Source organism: Ylistrum balloti, unplaced genomic scaffold, assembly GCF_031769215.1.
Source record: "Ylistrum balloti isolate Yb309-2 unplaced genomic scaffold, AGI_CSIRO_Ybal_v1 Utg370036, whole genome shotgun sequence".
Taxonomy (NCBI): Eukaryota; Metazoa; Mollusca; class Bivalvia; order Pectinida; family Pectinidae; genus Ylistrum; species Ylistrum balloti.
In genome coordinates this window covers 311,475-328,794 of record NW_026782096.1, presented here as the reverse complement: position 1 = coordinate 328,794, position 17,320 = coordinate 311,475, and the positions used below count along the sequence as shown (strand labels likewise).

Genomic DNA, 17,320 nt, shown 5'->3' with positions numbered 1-17,320 from the left:
GGTTATGTTCTAACTGAAATGTCCAGTTCATTCCAAGCACGAAGAGTTGAAGGTAGAAATGAGAAGTTTGTATTGTAAAAGTCAGAGTATGGCACATCTAAAGTTTCAATATTGCAAAAATATGCATTGATTTAGAAAAAGCTAATTCATGCTCAAAATTTACATAAATATGTTTATGCAATAATTTTCTTCATGTGGTAATTTTCATTATATATTAAGGAAATTATATGATGCATTAGGTATCTCATAAAAAGGATATCATATGAATTGTATTTGATACAGCCTGTAAGGATGCACATTCTATGTTCTATTTGTTGTTTCCTGGTCACATTATTTACCTGTAAATTTATATCGACGAATACGACTTATCACGTGACCGAAGTCGATATCTACATAACGTAGCGTAGAGATAAAGTTTGTATCTATTTTGATTTCATATCAAGCATTGTGTCGGGTACCTGCACTTTGATAACTTCATCTCCATTGTGTTTGTACAATGGCGACAACGTTGCGTGAACGCGGATACTAAATAATGGCGAATCTCAAATTATTGGTCTACCTGATGTGTCTACTACTAAATCGTCACGTCTGTTCGTCCGAGGTTTTGACATCGGACGACAACCAGGAGCTATTAGACGGTAGGTTGGGCGGACACATTGTTTGTGTATCGTTAAATGTCCATTGATATATATATATATACATATATATAAATTGTAACCAAGTTTTTCTCTCTGACATAGATACTGTTCCTTCACGGCATGAGCAAAGAGAACTTAAGGTTTTCATTTCTTTTTGCCCGCCCTCCGTCCCTCCCTCCAACCACACCCATCCACCCATCCATTCATCTATAATACGTATCCATTACTCAATGGTTGAATTGTAGTTAATATGTTTCCTTGTACATGTAGAAAGGAATACGTCTGTCGTTTATTTTCACTACGGAACTACATGTATTGTAGATGACATCCCGAGCCTACAATACGCGCAAGAGACGCATGTAGAATCGTCTTACATAGACAACATCGACAGAAAAAAGACGAGTAATGTAGACGATATCGTCGCAGGTGTCATAAAGGAGGCGGAGTTGGTAAAGTTTCGATTTATTTATTTATTTAGGAAGAAAGAATTTGATGTTCGGCAACTTAAATTGGTCTTTGTGTAATGTAACCGGAACTGTTACAAAACAAAAACATACACAGACACAGAATTTCGTCACCATCGGACATATCAAAATATCGACCAATCCGAGGCTTAAATGTTGCAGTCATATTGTTGAACCAGAAGTTGTTGTAGCGTTGTTCGAAAGTAGCTATGCCAATACATCTGAATATCGTTTCCAGCCGATATCAGAATATTATGTTTATCGGTATGTAAATTGATGATCCTGTATCCTAGTTACACTGAAGATCCCAGGAAGTTTTTATAAAATTATTTAACTCGTACATTATACGTTAAATGCATCAGTATATAAAAAGTTGCTACGGGTTAGCAACAAGAAGAAACGGTGTAAAACAAATAAGTCCCCACTTTGCTTGGATGACTTCAACATATAATTTCTTTTATAGAGGGAGTTTACGTAGGGAATGGGGGGGAGGGGTAATGGAATACTGCATTCTCGGGATCATATTACAAAGTATTAGCACCACAAGTAAGCTAGATATTAATATAACATTTCAAGTATAAACATTTTGTACAGTTAAACCAACGATAGTAATTTTGTAAACTCGATTAATCCACACAATGTACAACTTCTATAGTATTCGCAAAAATTGCAAGTAGATTGCTTCAACCTTTTGTTTTTGTTATTTATTTGTTTGTTTAATTTTTGTTTCTATTGTTTTTTGTATGATTGTTTGTTTGTTTTATTGCTGTATTTTCTGTATTTAATGTTGTTTGAGTTGTTATTGTTTACTTCCAAAACTCTGTCATATATAACGACCATACACCATAGCAAGAAAGTAATTATTACTAAATATCACTGGTGAGTGACTGTGAGGATGTAAGTAAGTAAATCTTTCTCAACAGGACAACCCGGTAGTTCTGCGGTCATGGCGAGTGAATCCGCCCCCGACTGACCGCAGGACAGTTTCCGTGGACAGCACGGTGGTCAACCTGTTGGTGGAAGTCCATAGTAAAGGGGTCAGCCCACGGTTCCAGGTTTATGACCCTACAGGTACGTAAGTTATTAATTACGTTCGCTCTTCATATAAATTGTACGATAAATAACCGTCACCATACTATTAATTTGTCCTTTGCATTAAAATTTCATGTTTATATATTTACAACTTTTTCAAGATGGGATATTGTTTATGCAGACATGAAATCATTAAAACACAACATTTTTAGGTGCAGTTGTGAGCCCGACGGACGACAGGAATGTTACCATGGAAGTTAACAGCAATAGTTTGAAAATAATGAAGATTAAAAACCCAATTCCAGGTAATTTTACAGTATACAGTAAAAAGACAAGCGACTTTAGAGTCTGTTTTAGGGGTTCAGATCCAAACGACAGGTTTCTGTACATTGTACTTATCAAAACAGGTAAAAAATACCAGCACGTGTGATAGTACTTTTTCCCATAATGAAATGCGACATGGCTTTATTTTTCTAAAATTTGAGTGATTCCAATGTTAAACTCAGCTATTATGGCCAGGTTATGTAGCAATAACTAACAATACTGAGAGGTTGTTATATTCTGGATACATGATATATCTCAACTCAACGAAAATCAAAATCTAGCAACATTCAATATCTAGTAGCTTGTTTCTTGACGAGTCTGCACAACTACTATTAGTTGCCATTTCATGATGATGTTGATGTTAAGCCCGTTTTCTCTGTTATCTAAACAGTCCACAGCAGCATGTGTAATGCTAATGTTACACCACACACGCTACCTTGTAAATTGATTTTTTAACATTCTTCTGTGAAAGTCATTGCTTCTTTTTTCATGACAAGCAAGTCACCAAATTGCCAAAATTCCACCACCGCGAATTTGAGGTCATACTTTGTTGAATGTTTCGTTCAAAATTGTAATATATGAAAGCTTGCCACTCATTGGTCCGTTTTCACTTGAAGGGGACTGGTTGGTAAAGTTTCTATCAAAAGAACAGGAGTACAACGTGACGATACGAGGCAGCTCTATGATCCAATTCAGGTGTCGGTTTATGAATGGTTGGGGGATACCTTTGTCTGGACGGCCGAACGTTGGTGAGTAGTTGTACGGATTACAAGCACGCATGCCTGGTATTTGAATTATAGCAAAATAAGTACAAAAAAAAAAAAAAATACACGGAGACTCATGAAAAATTGAAAGGAGAACGAGTGTTCCGCAAGAGTAAGCGTCGTCTGCTTCATTGACAATACTCGCCATTTAAATTTTGTCATTTCAAGTAATTCATCTGAAAAGTAACAAGATGAGTAACCACGGAATCGTGAGATCAAATACATCCAGCCTCACGCCAGGCAATAGAATGAAGTTTAAACCTTATCTCCAAAAACTCAGTGTTGTGATTATATTTGTCAGATATCGACATTTTTCACGAAATTCGTAATATTGGGTCAAATGTTTTAATATTGAACACACTTTGGGATATCAACACAATAGGTCGGGAAAATCAGGGATGTTTCTATATAGAAAGGGAAAATACATAAAAGGGGAAACTGAAATCATTAACTTTGTAACATATCTTAGTGTAAATCTATGATATTTCGGTATGATCTAGTGTAATGACAACACTGTGAATGTTTGTATCTTTAATGAAAAGTTTTTTCCTTTAAATGTTTCTATTACGAAACGGATGATATGACTTCACGTTGAATCCACCGGAAGCAATAAGCACAGGATTTTTTTGTGTTGGAAAAATTCTTTTTATATTTGCGTGATGATATATATCTTATTGAAAATTTCCTTCCGTGTCAACGATTTCATATTTCTTTTAGTAGTTTCATACATGCATACAAGTTAAGCCACAGCAAACCTACACTTGCGGTGTCATTATGAAAAACCTATAGTGTTTCTCTGGTGATGTGAGCAACATGTTTTGCATGTTTTCTAGGTTCCAACGTGACGCTTCGCATAGAACTCTTAGGTAGCGGAGACGTGCAAATATTAACGGAAGTGACGTTGATGACAATGGCAGGAAGAGAGATCTTAACGAGACCACTGGGAAAGGCAACGGGGCGTCGCCGGAGGACATATACAACTGATATACATATTCCAGGGGAGGTAACCCGTTTATGAAAGCTTTTACGTACATAACCATGTGCCGCAATGTCAGTTGCATTAATAACCTACTCAACGATATGTTGATTGATTTAAGGCTGGACGTTTGCTTTCCAAGTATCCACACTAAAACAACTGGACGTAATTATGTTCAGCGAAACACTTCAAGGAGTGCAGTACCCAGATGTCTGGATAAATCAGCCGGTTTTGCATATTGAAATTTATGCACCAAAAATTGAAATTTCTAAAATAGTTTTACTAAGTTCGGTTAACGACAACAGAGTTTGGAAATATTTATTAATGAATGTGTAGGGAGTTGTCTAAAGTACCTACTTTTAGAAGACAGCGATGCCTCTGTATACTGATCGCACTTTTTTTTGAAGGACTTCCGTGTTGGTATCCGGGGACTTGATACAAGGTCAAACGTTATTGAACGGACACTGATGAACCCCATACTTCCAGATGGAATCAAATTGTCTCTGAAGGCGCTAACACCGGGTAAGGATGGCATTTTTAACTATCGTGATTTAGGGCGTACTTAATATATGTCTTAGTAATGTGGGCCTACAACGATATCGTTTGTTACATTTTAGAATTCTAAGAATTCATTTTCATCTCCCACCTAATCGCAACTCTTTAGTATGATTATCTCCCTATTACTACCATTGTTGAGTAAACAAATAAATAAATTAACGATAATACGTTATCGCTCCTTGTACTTGCGACTGTCTCTAGCTGCAAGAGGAATAACTTGGTTAAATAGAATAGTATTCAAATTGCAGTGTTTTCCCGTCTAATCATGCTAATTTCGCGATGATCATCAGCTGATACGATTTTCATTTATTAAGTTTCTATTCACCTTACTTGTCACAGGTACCGTTCAGATGGGTGGATCGTACGTTCTCCAATACAGGGTCGGTAACGACGGGACAGGGGCAGGCAACTTTACTGTTACAGCACTCTCTGATACACCCGTAAGTATGAAACAGACATCTAAACTGTCACAACACTCTCTGACACACCCGTAAGTATGAAACAAGCAACTTAACTGTTACAGCACTCTCTGACACACCCGTAAGTATGAAACAGACAACGTTACTGTCACAGCACTCTCTAACACACCCGTTAGTATGAAACAGACAACGTTACTGTCACAGCACTCTCTGACACACCCGTTAGTATGAAACAGACAACGTTACTGTCACAGCACTCTCTGACACACCCGTAAGTATGAAACAGGCAACGTTACTGTCACAGCACTCTCTGACACACCCGTAAGTATGAAACAGGCAACGTTACTGTCACAGCACTCTCTGACACACCCGTTAGTATGAAACAGACAACGTTACTGTCACAGCACTCTCTGACACACCCGTAAGTATGAAACAGGCAACGTTACTGTCACAGCACTCTCTGACACACCCGTAAGTATGAAACAGGCAACGTTACTGTCACAGCACTCTCTGACACACCCGTTAGTATGAAACAGACAACGTTACTGTCACAGCACTCTCTGACACACCCGTTAGTATGAAACAGGCAACGTTACTGTCACAGCACTCTCTGACACACCCGTTAGTATGAAACAGACAACGTTACTGTCACAGCACTCTCTGACACACCCGTAAGTATGAAACAGGCAACGTTACTGTCACAGCACTCTCTACACCCGTACAGAAACAGCAACGTTACTGTCACAGCACTCTCTGACACACCCGTAAGTATGAAACAGGCAACGTTACTGTCACAGCACTCTCTGACACACCCGTTAGTATGAAACAGACAACGTTACTGTCACAGCACTCTCTGACACACCCGTCAGACAACGTTACTGTCACAGCACTCTCTGACACACCCGTTAGTATGAAACAGACAACGTTACTGTCACAGCACTCTCTGACACACCCGTTAGTATGAAACAGACAACGTTACTGTCACAGCACTCTCTGACACACCCGTTAACTTACATTGAGTTAACGTTAGTGTCACAGCTCTCTCTGACACACCCGTTAGTATGAAACAGACAACGTTACTGTCACAGCACTCTCTGACACACCCGTAAGTATGAAACAGACAACGTTACTGTCACAGCACTCTCTGACACACCCGTTAGTATGAAACAGACAACGTTACTGTCACAGCACTCTCTGACACACCCGTTAGTATGAAACAGGCAACGTTACTGTCACAGCACTCTCTGACACACCCGTAAGTATGAAACAGATAGGTGAAACAGACAACGTTACTGTCACAGCACTCTCTGAAACAGACAACGTTACTGTCACAGCACTCTCTGACACACCCGTTAGTATGAAACAGACAACGTTACTGTCACAGCACTCTCTGACACACCCGTTAGTATGAAACAGACAACGTTACTGTCACAGCACTCTCTGACACACCCGTAAGTATGAAACAGACAACGTTACTGTCACAGCACTCTCTGACACACCCGTAAGTATGAAACAGACAACGTTACTGTCACAGCACTCTCTGACACACCCGTAAGTATGAAACAGGCAACGTTACTGTCACAGCACTCTCTGACACACCCGTAAGTATGAAAAGGCAACGTTACTGTCACAGCACTCTCTGACACACCCGTTAGTATGAAACACACACCCGTCACAGCGTTACTGTCACAGCACTCTCTGACACACCCGTAAGTATGAAACAGGCAACGTTACTGTCACAGCACTCTCTGACACACCCGTTAGTATGAAACAGGCAACGTTACTGTCACAGCACTCTCTGACACACCCGTTAGTATGAAACAGACAACGTTACTGTCACAGCACTCTCTAACACACCCGTTAGTATGAAACAGCCAACGTTACTGTCACAGCACTCTCTGACACACCCGTAGTATGAAACAGACAACGTTACTGTCACAGCACTCTCTGACACACCCGTTAGTATGAAACAGACAACGTTACTGTCACAGCACTCTCTGACACACCCGTTAGTATGAAACAGACAACGTTACTGTCACAGCACTCTCTGACACACCCGGTAGTATGAAACAGACAACGTTACTGTCACAGCACTCTCTGACACACCCGTTAGTATGAAACAGACAACGTTACTGTCACAGCACTCTCTGACACACCCGTTAGTATGAAACAGACAACGTTACTGTCACAGCACTCTCTGACACACCCGTTAGTATGAAACAGACAACGTTACTGTCACAGCACTCTCTAACACACCCGTTAGTATGAAACAGGCAACGTTACTGTCACAGCACTCTCTGACACACCCGTAAGTATGAAACAGACAACGTTACTGTCACAGCACTCTCTGACACACCCGTAAGTATGAAACAGACAACGTTACTGTCACAGCACTCTCTGACACACCCGTTAGTATGAAACAGGCAACGTTACTGTCACAGCACTCTCTGACACACCCGTTAGTATGAAACAGGCAACGTTACTGTCACAGCACTCTCTGACACACCCGTTAGTATGAAACAGACAACGTTACTGTCACAGCACTCTCTGACACACCCGTTAGTATTAAACATACAACGTTACTGTCACAGCACTCTCTGACACACCCGTTAGTATGAAACAACGTTACTGTCACAGCACTCTCTGTTACAACGTTACTGTCACAGCACTCTCTGACACACCCGTAAGTATGAAACAGGCAACGTTACTGTCACAGCACTCTCTGACACACCCGTTAGTATGAAACAGGCAACGTTACTGTCACAGCACTCTCTGACACACCCGTTAGTATGAAAAGGCAACGTTACTGTCACAGCACTCTCTGACACACCCGTGTATGATACAGGCAACGTTACAGCACTCTCTGTCACAGCACTCTCTGACACACCCGTTAGTATGAAACAGGCAACGTTACTGTCACAGCACTCTCTGACACACCCGTTAGTATGAAACAGACAACGTTACTGTCACAGCACTCTCTGACACACCCGTTAGTATGAAACAGACAACGTTACTGTCACAGCACTCTCTGACACACCCGTTAGTATGAAACAGACAACGTTACTGTCACAGCACTCTCTGACACACCCGTAAGTATGAAACAGACAACGTTACTGTCACAGCACTCTCTGACACACCCGTTAGTATGAAACAGACAACGTTACTGTCACAGCACTCTCTGACACACCCGTTAGTATGAAACAGACAACGTTACTGTCACAGCACTCTCTGACACACCCGTTAGTATGAAACAGACAACGTTACTGTCACAGCACTCTCTGACACACCCGTTAGTATGAAACAGGCAACGTTACTGTCACAGCACTCTCTGACACACCCGTCTCTGACACACCCGTATGAAACAGACAACGTTACTGTCACAGCACTCTCTGACACACCCGTTAGTATGAAACAGACAACGTTACTGTCACAGCACTCTCTGACACACCCGTTAGTATGAAACAGACAACGTTACTGTCACAGCACTCTCTGACACACCCGTTAGTATGAAACAGACAACGTTACTGTCACAGCACTCTCTGACACACCCGTTAGTATGAAACAGACAACGTTACTGTCACAGCACTCTCTGACACACCCGTTAGTATGAAACAGACAACGTTACTGTCACAGCACTCTCTGACACACCCGTTAGTATGAAACAGACAACGTTACTGTCACAGCACTGACTGTCACAGCACTCTCTGACACACCCGTTAGTATGAAACAGACAACGTTACTGTCACAGCACTCTCTGACACACCCGTTAGTATGAAACAGACAACGTTACTGTCACAGCACTCTCTGACACACCCGTTAGTATGAAACAGACAACGTTACTGTCACAGCACTCTCTGACACACCCGTTAGTATGAAACAGACAACGTTACTGTCACAGCACTCTCTGACACACCCGTTAGTATGAAACAGACAACGTTACTGTCACAGCACTCTCTGACACACCCGTTAGTATGAAACAGACAACGTTACTGTCACAGCACTCTCTGACACACCCGTTAGTATGAAACAGACAACGTTACTGTCACAGCACTCTCTGACACACCCGTTAGTATGAAACAGACAACGTTACTGTCACAGCACTCTCTGACACACCCGTTAGTATGAAACAGACAACGTTACTGTCACAGCACTCTCTGACACACCCGTTAGTATGAAACAGACAACGTTACTGTCACAGCACTCTCTGACACACCCGTTAGTATGAAACAGACAACGTTACTGTCACAGCACTCTCTGACACACCCGTTAGTATGAAACAGACAACGTTACTGTCACAGCACTCTCTGACACACCCGTTAGTATGAAACAGACAACGTTACTGTCACAGCACTCTCTGACACACCCGTTAGTATGAAACAGACAACGTTACTGTCACAGCACTCTCTGACACACCCGTTAGTATGAAACAGACAACGTTACTGTCACAGCACTCTCTGACACACCCGTTAGTATGAAACAGACAACGTTACTGTCACAGCACTCTCTGACACACCCGTTAGTATGAAACAGACAACGTTACTGTCACAGCACTCTCTGACACACCCGTTAGTATGAAACAGACAACGTTACTGTCACAGCACTCTCTGACACACCCGTTAGTATGAAACAGACAACGTTACTGTCACAGCACTCTCTGACACACCCGTTAGTATGAAACAGACAACGTTACTGTCACAGCACTCTCTGACACACCCGTTAGTATGAAACAGACAACGTTACTGTCACAGCACTCTCTGACACACCCGTTAGTATGAAACAGACAACGTTACTGTCACAGCACTCTCTGACACACCCGTTAGTATGAAACAGACAACGTTACTGTCACAGCACTCTCTGACACACCCGTTAGTATGAAACAGACAACGTTACTGTCACAGCACTCTCTGACACACCCGTAAGTATGAAACAGACAACGTTACTGTCACAGCACTCTCTGACACACCCGTTAGTATGAAACAGACAACGTTACTGTCACAGCACTCTCTGACACACCCGTAAGTATGAAACAGACAACGTTACTGTCACAGCACTCTCTGACACACCCGTAAGTATGAAACAGACAACGTTACTGTCACAGCACTCTCTGACACACCCGTTAGTATGAAACAGACAACGTTACTGTCACAGCACTCTCTGACACACCCGTTAGTATGAAACAGACAACGTTACTGTCACAGCACTCTCTGACACACCCGTTAGTATGAAACAGACAACGTTACTGTCACAGCACTCTCTGACACACCCGTTAGTATGAAACAGACAACGTTACTGTCACAGCACTCTCTGACACACCCGTTAGTATGAAACAGACAACGTTACTGTCACAGCACTCTCTGACACACCCGTTAGTATGAAACAGACAACGTTACTGTCACAGCACTCTCTGACACACCCGTTAGTATGAAACAGACTCTCACAGCACTCTCTGACACACCCGTTAGTATGAAACAGACAACGTTACTGTCACAGCACTCTCTGACACACCCGTTAGTATGAAACAGACAACGTTACTGTCACAGCACTCTCTGACACACCCGTTAGTATGAAACAGACACACACCCGTTACTGTCACAGCACTCTCTGACACACCCGTCTAGTATGAAACAGACAACGTTACTGTCACAGCACTCTCTGACACACCCGTTAGTATGAAACAGACAACGTTACTGTCACAGCACTCTCTGACACACCCGTTAGTATGAAACAGACAACGTTACTGTCACAGCACTCTCTGACACACCCGTTAGTATGAAACAGACAACGTTACTGTCACAGCACTCTCTGACACACCCGTTAGTATGAAACAGACAACGTTACTGTCACAGCACTCTCTGACACACCCGTTAGTATGAAACAGACAACGTTACTGTCACAGCACTCTCTGACACACCCGTTAGTATGAAACAGACAACGTTACTGTCACAGCACTCTCTGACACACCCGTTAGTATGAAACAGACAACGTTACTGTCACAGCACTCTCTGACACACCCGTTAGTATGAAACAGACAACGTTACTGTCACAGCACTCTCTGACACACCCGTTAGTATGAAACAGACAACGTTACTGTCACAGCACTCTCTGACACACCCGTTAGTATGAAACAGGCAACGTTACTGTCACAGCACTCTCTGACACACCCGTTAGTATAAAAAGCGTTTACTTTCCGAAATACTCAAGCATCTAACAAATTAATGTAATTTTTGCATTCAGTTGTAATTTTACGGCATCGTAAACTTTCTTGTCCAATTTTCTGAAAATGAAGTGTATGTCGCGGAAATGGTTGGTTTAATTCACATCTTTATCATTAATTCCCAGGTGGAAAAAATGTATTACTAAATGGTTTACTGAGAATTTTTTTCAGAGTTCAACAGCGTTAAGGCGATAAGATTATATGAAAACGAATATCTAGATATACAAACGGAAGTATAACAATGTTTCAAGATTTTTATTAAGAAAGGATTGCAAAACTTTAAATAAAATATAAATGTTGAAAGGATATATAGCAGTAATGTTTTGTGTTATGGCGAGAATTTCCAGTACAAGTTGTCTCCCCTTACAGTACATAACTTTTACCGTGACTCCTGACCACGTATATGTAGGAGCTGGAGAACATGCTGTTGGGAACGTCACTGTTCACGTGTCTGAATACGCTGTTCCGCACACCAAAAGGTAAATAATTTGTATTAAAATATGCTGTTCATATTCTTTTGGGATCATTAGCTTTATTGAAAAAATTGCTTAAAATATTGAATTTTGAGGCTAGAGCACATCCCCTATGTAGATTGACATTTTTTCAGTCGATTTCAGTTTTATTAAGTCGCCTCCTAGGTTGCGTTATTAAGAACCTTAGCATCACAGACAAGTCTTAAGAGGACGGAACAGCTGTATGTTTATTTGGTACTTTTGTATCTGATCGGAAGTTCTAAAGTATTGAAATGTGTTATTCATATGTGTGTCTTGCGTACAATCATACAACTCAAAACTATTCCGCTCAAATGTTATAATGTCAGTTCCCTACTCTTATTTCAGGTGATTGTTTTTCCATTAAAATTATTTTCCGATTAAACATTCAAAATGGACCCAGAAGTAAGAAAACTGCCCACATAGATCCTTTTACGTTTGTTTGTTTTTTGTCTGTTTTTTTAACCAATTACCATATTTGTAATATTAGATTTGATCACAACACCAAATGTCGCTAATTTTAGTGTACACTTTTATTTTTCACTTAAAGTGAGGTCGTCGTTCGTGCGACAAATACTTCCGGGAACTTTCAATTCTCCAGCCGTGAAGTTTCTATTGTGGAACCTCCCAGTGGTGATGACACGCATGCGCCTGCTTTCTCCACTACTAACATTATTGATAATTGTGATTCCGCCCAGGTATAAGAACAACCGTAGCTTTCAACTGATCGAGAGAAAAGCAAAAGCACAAAAATGAAAAAAAAAAATGAAATCGATAAATCATTATCAAAGTTATGTCGGAAATACCAAAGAAGATGTATGACCTCGAATCCCGTTAACTTTTACAGTCGAGCACGTGGGAAGTTATATTTCAAGTCCAAGATGACGAGTCAGGGATCCATAAGGTGGACATAGATGACCACACCTTCTCTACAATCACCATGGAAACATTTGATGATGGCCAAGCCAATATGCCAGTTAAAGGGCAGCTTAGGTACTGTTTACATCTGGCTAAAACGTAAGCTAGAATTGGTTGATACACATGTATATGTTCTTCATTTGCATTTCTTTACTGTCTTCTCGTTCTGGAACGTGACATACACTATATGCGTCATTAATGGAGTAGAAGATGCTTACCCCTCTGGAACATCTGGCTCCATATTTATGAAATCATTTTCGTGCCAAAGCACGAAATCTACTCAACTTTCTTCAAACTCGTTTCAGTCTTGAAATAGCAGTATAAAAGTAAACTTTAAACATTGAAAATTATATCTCAGGTTGATTTTTTCCCCGGAATCTTTCAAATGGTTTAATAGGTATTGATTCATATTATCACCAGAAGTATTTGAGAATGAGTACAGTTTTGTAAATACGTGTCCTGGTCTTTTCTCCTTGTACTTTTTACATGAGTATCCGTGAAAATTTCTCTTTTCCTTCATATTTTGCCTTAGTGTTTTGTTTAGTTAGTGTTTGAATTATGTTTCTGTTGACATGTTGGATTTTTATTTCTTGTTTTTAAAGAAATATTTTTGTCTAATAGTTGTTGAATTACAATAATTCAGAATTGTCATTGTTTGTTGTTGCTTGCCACTTAATGCTTGAAAAGAATTATGAAGTTTGTTGATACTGTTTTTACATTCTACAGCATACAGTGTTCTCGACAGCAGGTAACGGTGATTGTCGATGACGTAGAAGGGAACGAAGGTCGATTTCTTGTCACACATACTCGCCACCAGGTAAAAATTCTCTTCCTAATTTATCGTCATCGTGGCCTTGCTGCTCTTGTGTCCGCTTGCCATACTGTTGCTCACCCATGTCATGTCCTTTAAAAAAAATCGCTCGATCTTCAGTGCATGTTCCAGTCAGTTTAAAAATGTCTCGCATGAACATACCTTCAGTATAGTGTTATTCCCGCAGAAAATTATACATGAACTATTTTCTGAAACAAAAATCTTTCTATGAAACTGGTTTCCAAACAAATTATAAACAATTAAATCATCAATCAATTAACCTAGAGTTGATACCTTGCTAAATCTGTATTAAACGGTGTTGTTCTCTCGTGTGTCTTTTGTGCAATCTTCGCGTTAGTAGGCGGTTGACACTGCTGGTGGACTTTTAGTCCCCGAGATTTGCCCGAAACAGCATGTCATGTTTTGATTTATTCGTTGTTCTAAAAATATCTGACATATAAAAATTACGGATTGTGTTGAATTATGGAGCTAGTGAGCCTCCTCGTATCCCCGTTTTTTTTCGGTTACTTTGGATTGTCCTCAGTCACCTCCTAGGCTTCAAAATTTAGGCCCTTAGCACGAGTCCTAGAAGGACGAAAAAGCTGTATGATGTAGTTTAATTGTTTTTCTCGACTGTATCTAACTTTAAATTTGTTTTGAAAGGTGCTATTCACTTGTTTGACTTTTGAGCAATCTTTGATGTCTGGTGTTGACATGTTGAAATGTTTTGCAGTTTTACCATATTTTGACCATATTTAGTGTTGTTTGCATTGCCCCAAGGTTTGACGTCATCAGATAACGTAAACAATTTTCTTTCTCTTTCTCATAGGACACTACATCAATGCTTACCTCTGCCAAAGGGAACTCGTCCTTGGATGCCCGCCTAGCGGCTATTTTCACAGGATGTTTAACTGGATGTCTCCTGCTGGTTATAGTAGTAACAGTATCAATACAGTGTAAAATGAGGTTCGCACATAGACGAAAAGTCTTGATATCGAATTCCTTAAACAAGAACTTTTCAACGTCACGGAGGATAAAGATGGAGACATTCTGATCCTAAGGGAGCCCTTGAAAGGAATTTGTAATGACATAAGAAAACCTTTACATTTATTTTACAAACAATTTGCTAAATTGTATGACATATTTTTGTTGATGATAATACTTATGTGACAACGGAAAACTTATCACCATTAAATGGAACCTTTGACTTTTAATGGTCAGGCATTGGAAATGATCGACGTTGTTAATGTCACTACCAAACCACAAACTTTCGGAACACCTTCCATGACGAGGTTTTCCGATTGCATTGTTAGCTTCCGAGAATTTCTGGAGACGTGCGCAATTGAGATTTAATCACCATCACTGCATTCCGGAATCTGAAGTGACCGTATCCATTTCAGAGTTTATAATTTGACTTCTCTGGATCTGTGACTTGAAAAACTGGCGTGATAGCTATTGATGATAAAGTGTGTGTGTGTGTGTGTGTGTGTGCGTGTGCGTGGTTTTTTTCCCCCATTACTCATACATAATATATGATACACTGAAACCTGTTTTTATCGACAGGTGCTATACATGGGATCGGTAATTGGATCAATGGTACGACATTGTGTCAGCAACGTTAATTCACTGTTATAAAGACCACGAATTAAATTATGCTTTCGAAATTAGGTGTCGGCATAACCAGGTTTCAGCGTACAACTTTGTTGAAAGAAAAATATCATTTAATATGTTTCAAAATGATCGAGTTTTATATTTATGCATATGTGATATTTATTTCAGTTAGACAAAAGAATGATTTTTAAAAAATCTATTTATATTCCGATAGAAATAAATTATTGACTGTTGTTCATTTTCGTTTTTATTAAGTACAAGTACATGGAACAGACGAACAAAGGTTATGCTCAGTATGTCCATCGGACGAATATTCGGGCTCTTCCTTTCGATAACCTACTTTAGCATGTCATGTTTAAAGAGTGAAAGAGAACTACTGTTTTTTTCTTCCCATTCTCATTTCCATGAGTGTGAACTGAAGTAATCACTGAACCGATATCGTGTAATGAACCAAATGTTTACCTGTAAACTTTTATTAGGGCATAAGAAACACTATACCCCTGGCATTATTGATCCGAGGGCTTAAAAATCTTAAAACAGATCAAAGTCTGCCGTTATTAAAAACGTGTACATATACACTAAGTGAGAAACCAACACGCCAGCAGATTTAATACATATATGGTTAACGGATTGATAGTTTCACATCCACGTTTTGTCAAAGGTGTATTTTATGGAATTTTTTATGCAACCAAACCTTCACGCATGTCTTCTTCTGTGTCAATAGTAAACCGATAATTGGCAATACAGAGTGAGTTTATGACCTAATTCACAAACTTAATGATGCATAAATGATAGGTATCAGGGAGAAAAAAACGGTATTGATATTGAATCACAGGGACAGGGATATGGAGGACAGCAGAGTGTGGAATGTTGTAAAATGCGTTTCGTATGATTACAAATAGTCATAACAATTTTGCATACGACTTGAAATGCTATGATATCCATAAAATCGACAAATTTGAAACGCGACAGTCGTGACAGCAGCACCAATGAGCTGTATTTCACAGGTGAGCGAAACAGAAAGACATTAGGCAATGAGAAGATCACATTTGAGTGAGCACCTCTTGTGAAGCACATTTATAGTTATACGCAATATTGACTTACCGATTTGCCCTGAAAAAGATGATGCTTTCAAGGTACGTTTTATCTCCTTTAATTTTTCCTGTATTTGTAGATACAAAGCTCGCTCATTGATAAGCTATTTTGTTTGCTTCGTAAACAATCAGGGTCATTTTGAGGCGGGTCTCACTGAAAAACATGCAAGAGACAATCGAGTATAATTGGAGCAAAGTGCCTTGTCCATTAAGACAACTAGGATAGTGCAAAATGGTCCCTGATCTCAGAGGTCTGTATTTCTCACATTGTTTTGCTAAATTGATGTAGATAAACAATGTCAATAGAATACTTCATAACACGTTTTGACAGTTACAGTATCTATAGGGGGTTTTTTCTAATTAAAAGTTGTACAAAAATCACACAAATGAATATTACCTTTTAAAATAAAATAAAAAAAAACGAATAAAATACCAATATGCCAACAGAACCTTAATTCAAATTAAATTCAATAAAACTAGGGCAAAACAAAGATTTACACGGAGACATCTGGAAGAAGACTAGGAGAATTAGACCAAGTGTTCTGGAAGAGTAAGCGTCTTCTGCTTCATCGACGACACCCGCCATGTAATTTTTGTCAATTTAAGTAAGTAATGTCATGTGCCCAAATGAGAATAATGTAAGCAACAACGGAAAGAACAGGTGTAATAACGAACATCAAATACGTCTAGCTTCATATCACATTAGGAATATTTGCTTAATAGATCATTACGAAGATCGTAAAAGTTCCGCATCATTTTCATCAACCTGCATCTCTCGGAACCGTGTTGTGGCTTTGTCTGTCAGTTGCCGAACTTTTGCACGAAAATTGTAATACTGAGAGCAAGCCTTTCAATATCGAATCAACTGCGACATGTAAACACCATATATTGCAAGAATCTTGTTCTCCAGCTTGGTAAAAATAGTCTCTGTTGATTTCTTTGTTGGAAAAATCAAGATAAGCGGCCAATGTAGAAGAATATATCGTGTCCTTGATCCCCAATTCAT

At 39.7% G+C, this 17,320-nt stretch overlaps 1 protein-coding gene across 1 annotated transcript; it reads left to right on the top strand.

Annotated features, from left to right (window-relative positions):
* The first annotated feature begins 532 nt into the window (after nt 1-532).
* Nucleotides 533-14,663, top strand: LOC132548915 (uncharacterized). Its single transcript, XM_060212817.1, has 13 exons — nt 533-638; nt 909-1,087; nt 2,026-2,173; nt 2,347-2,439; nt 3,076-3,207; nt 4,056-4,225; nt 4,606-4,720; nt 5,096-5,196; nt 11,759-11,868; nt 12,431-12,578; nt 12,728-12,873; nt 13,525-13,615; nt 14,439-14,663. Exons 1-13 carry the CDS (start codon nt 533-535, stop codon nt 14,661-14,663), a joined length of 1,764 nt encoding a protein of 587 aa, XP_060068800.1.
* Nucleotides 14,664-17,320: the final 2,657 nt, after the last annotated feature.

Bases quoted from the DNA above. Each gene is read 5' to 3' on its own strand.
- LOC132548915 (XM_060212817.1), top strand. From the start codon at position 533: ATGGCGAATCTCAAATTATTGGTCTACCTGATGTGTCTACTACTAAAT. The intron at 4,226-4,605 runs GTAACCCGTTTA...TTTTTTTTGAAG, and splicing joins ATATACATATTCCAGGGGAG to GACTTCCGTGTTGGTATCCG. The intron at 4,721-5,095 runs GTAAGGATGGCA...TACTTGTCACAG, and splicing joins TCTGAAGGCGCTAACACCGG to GTACCGTTCAGATGGGTGGA.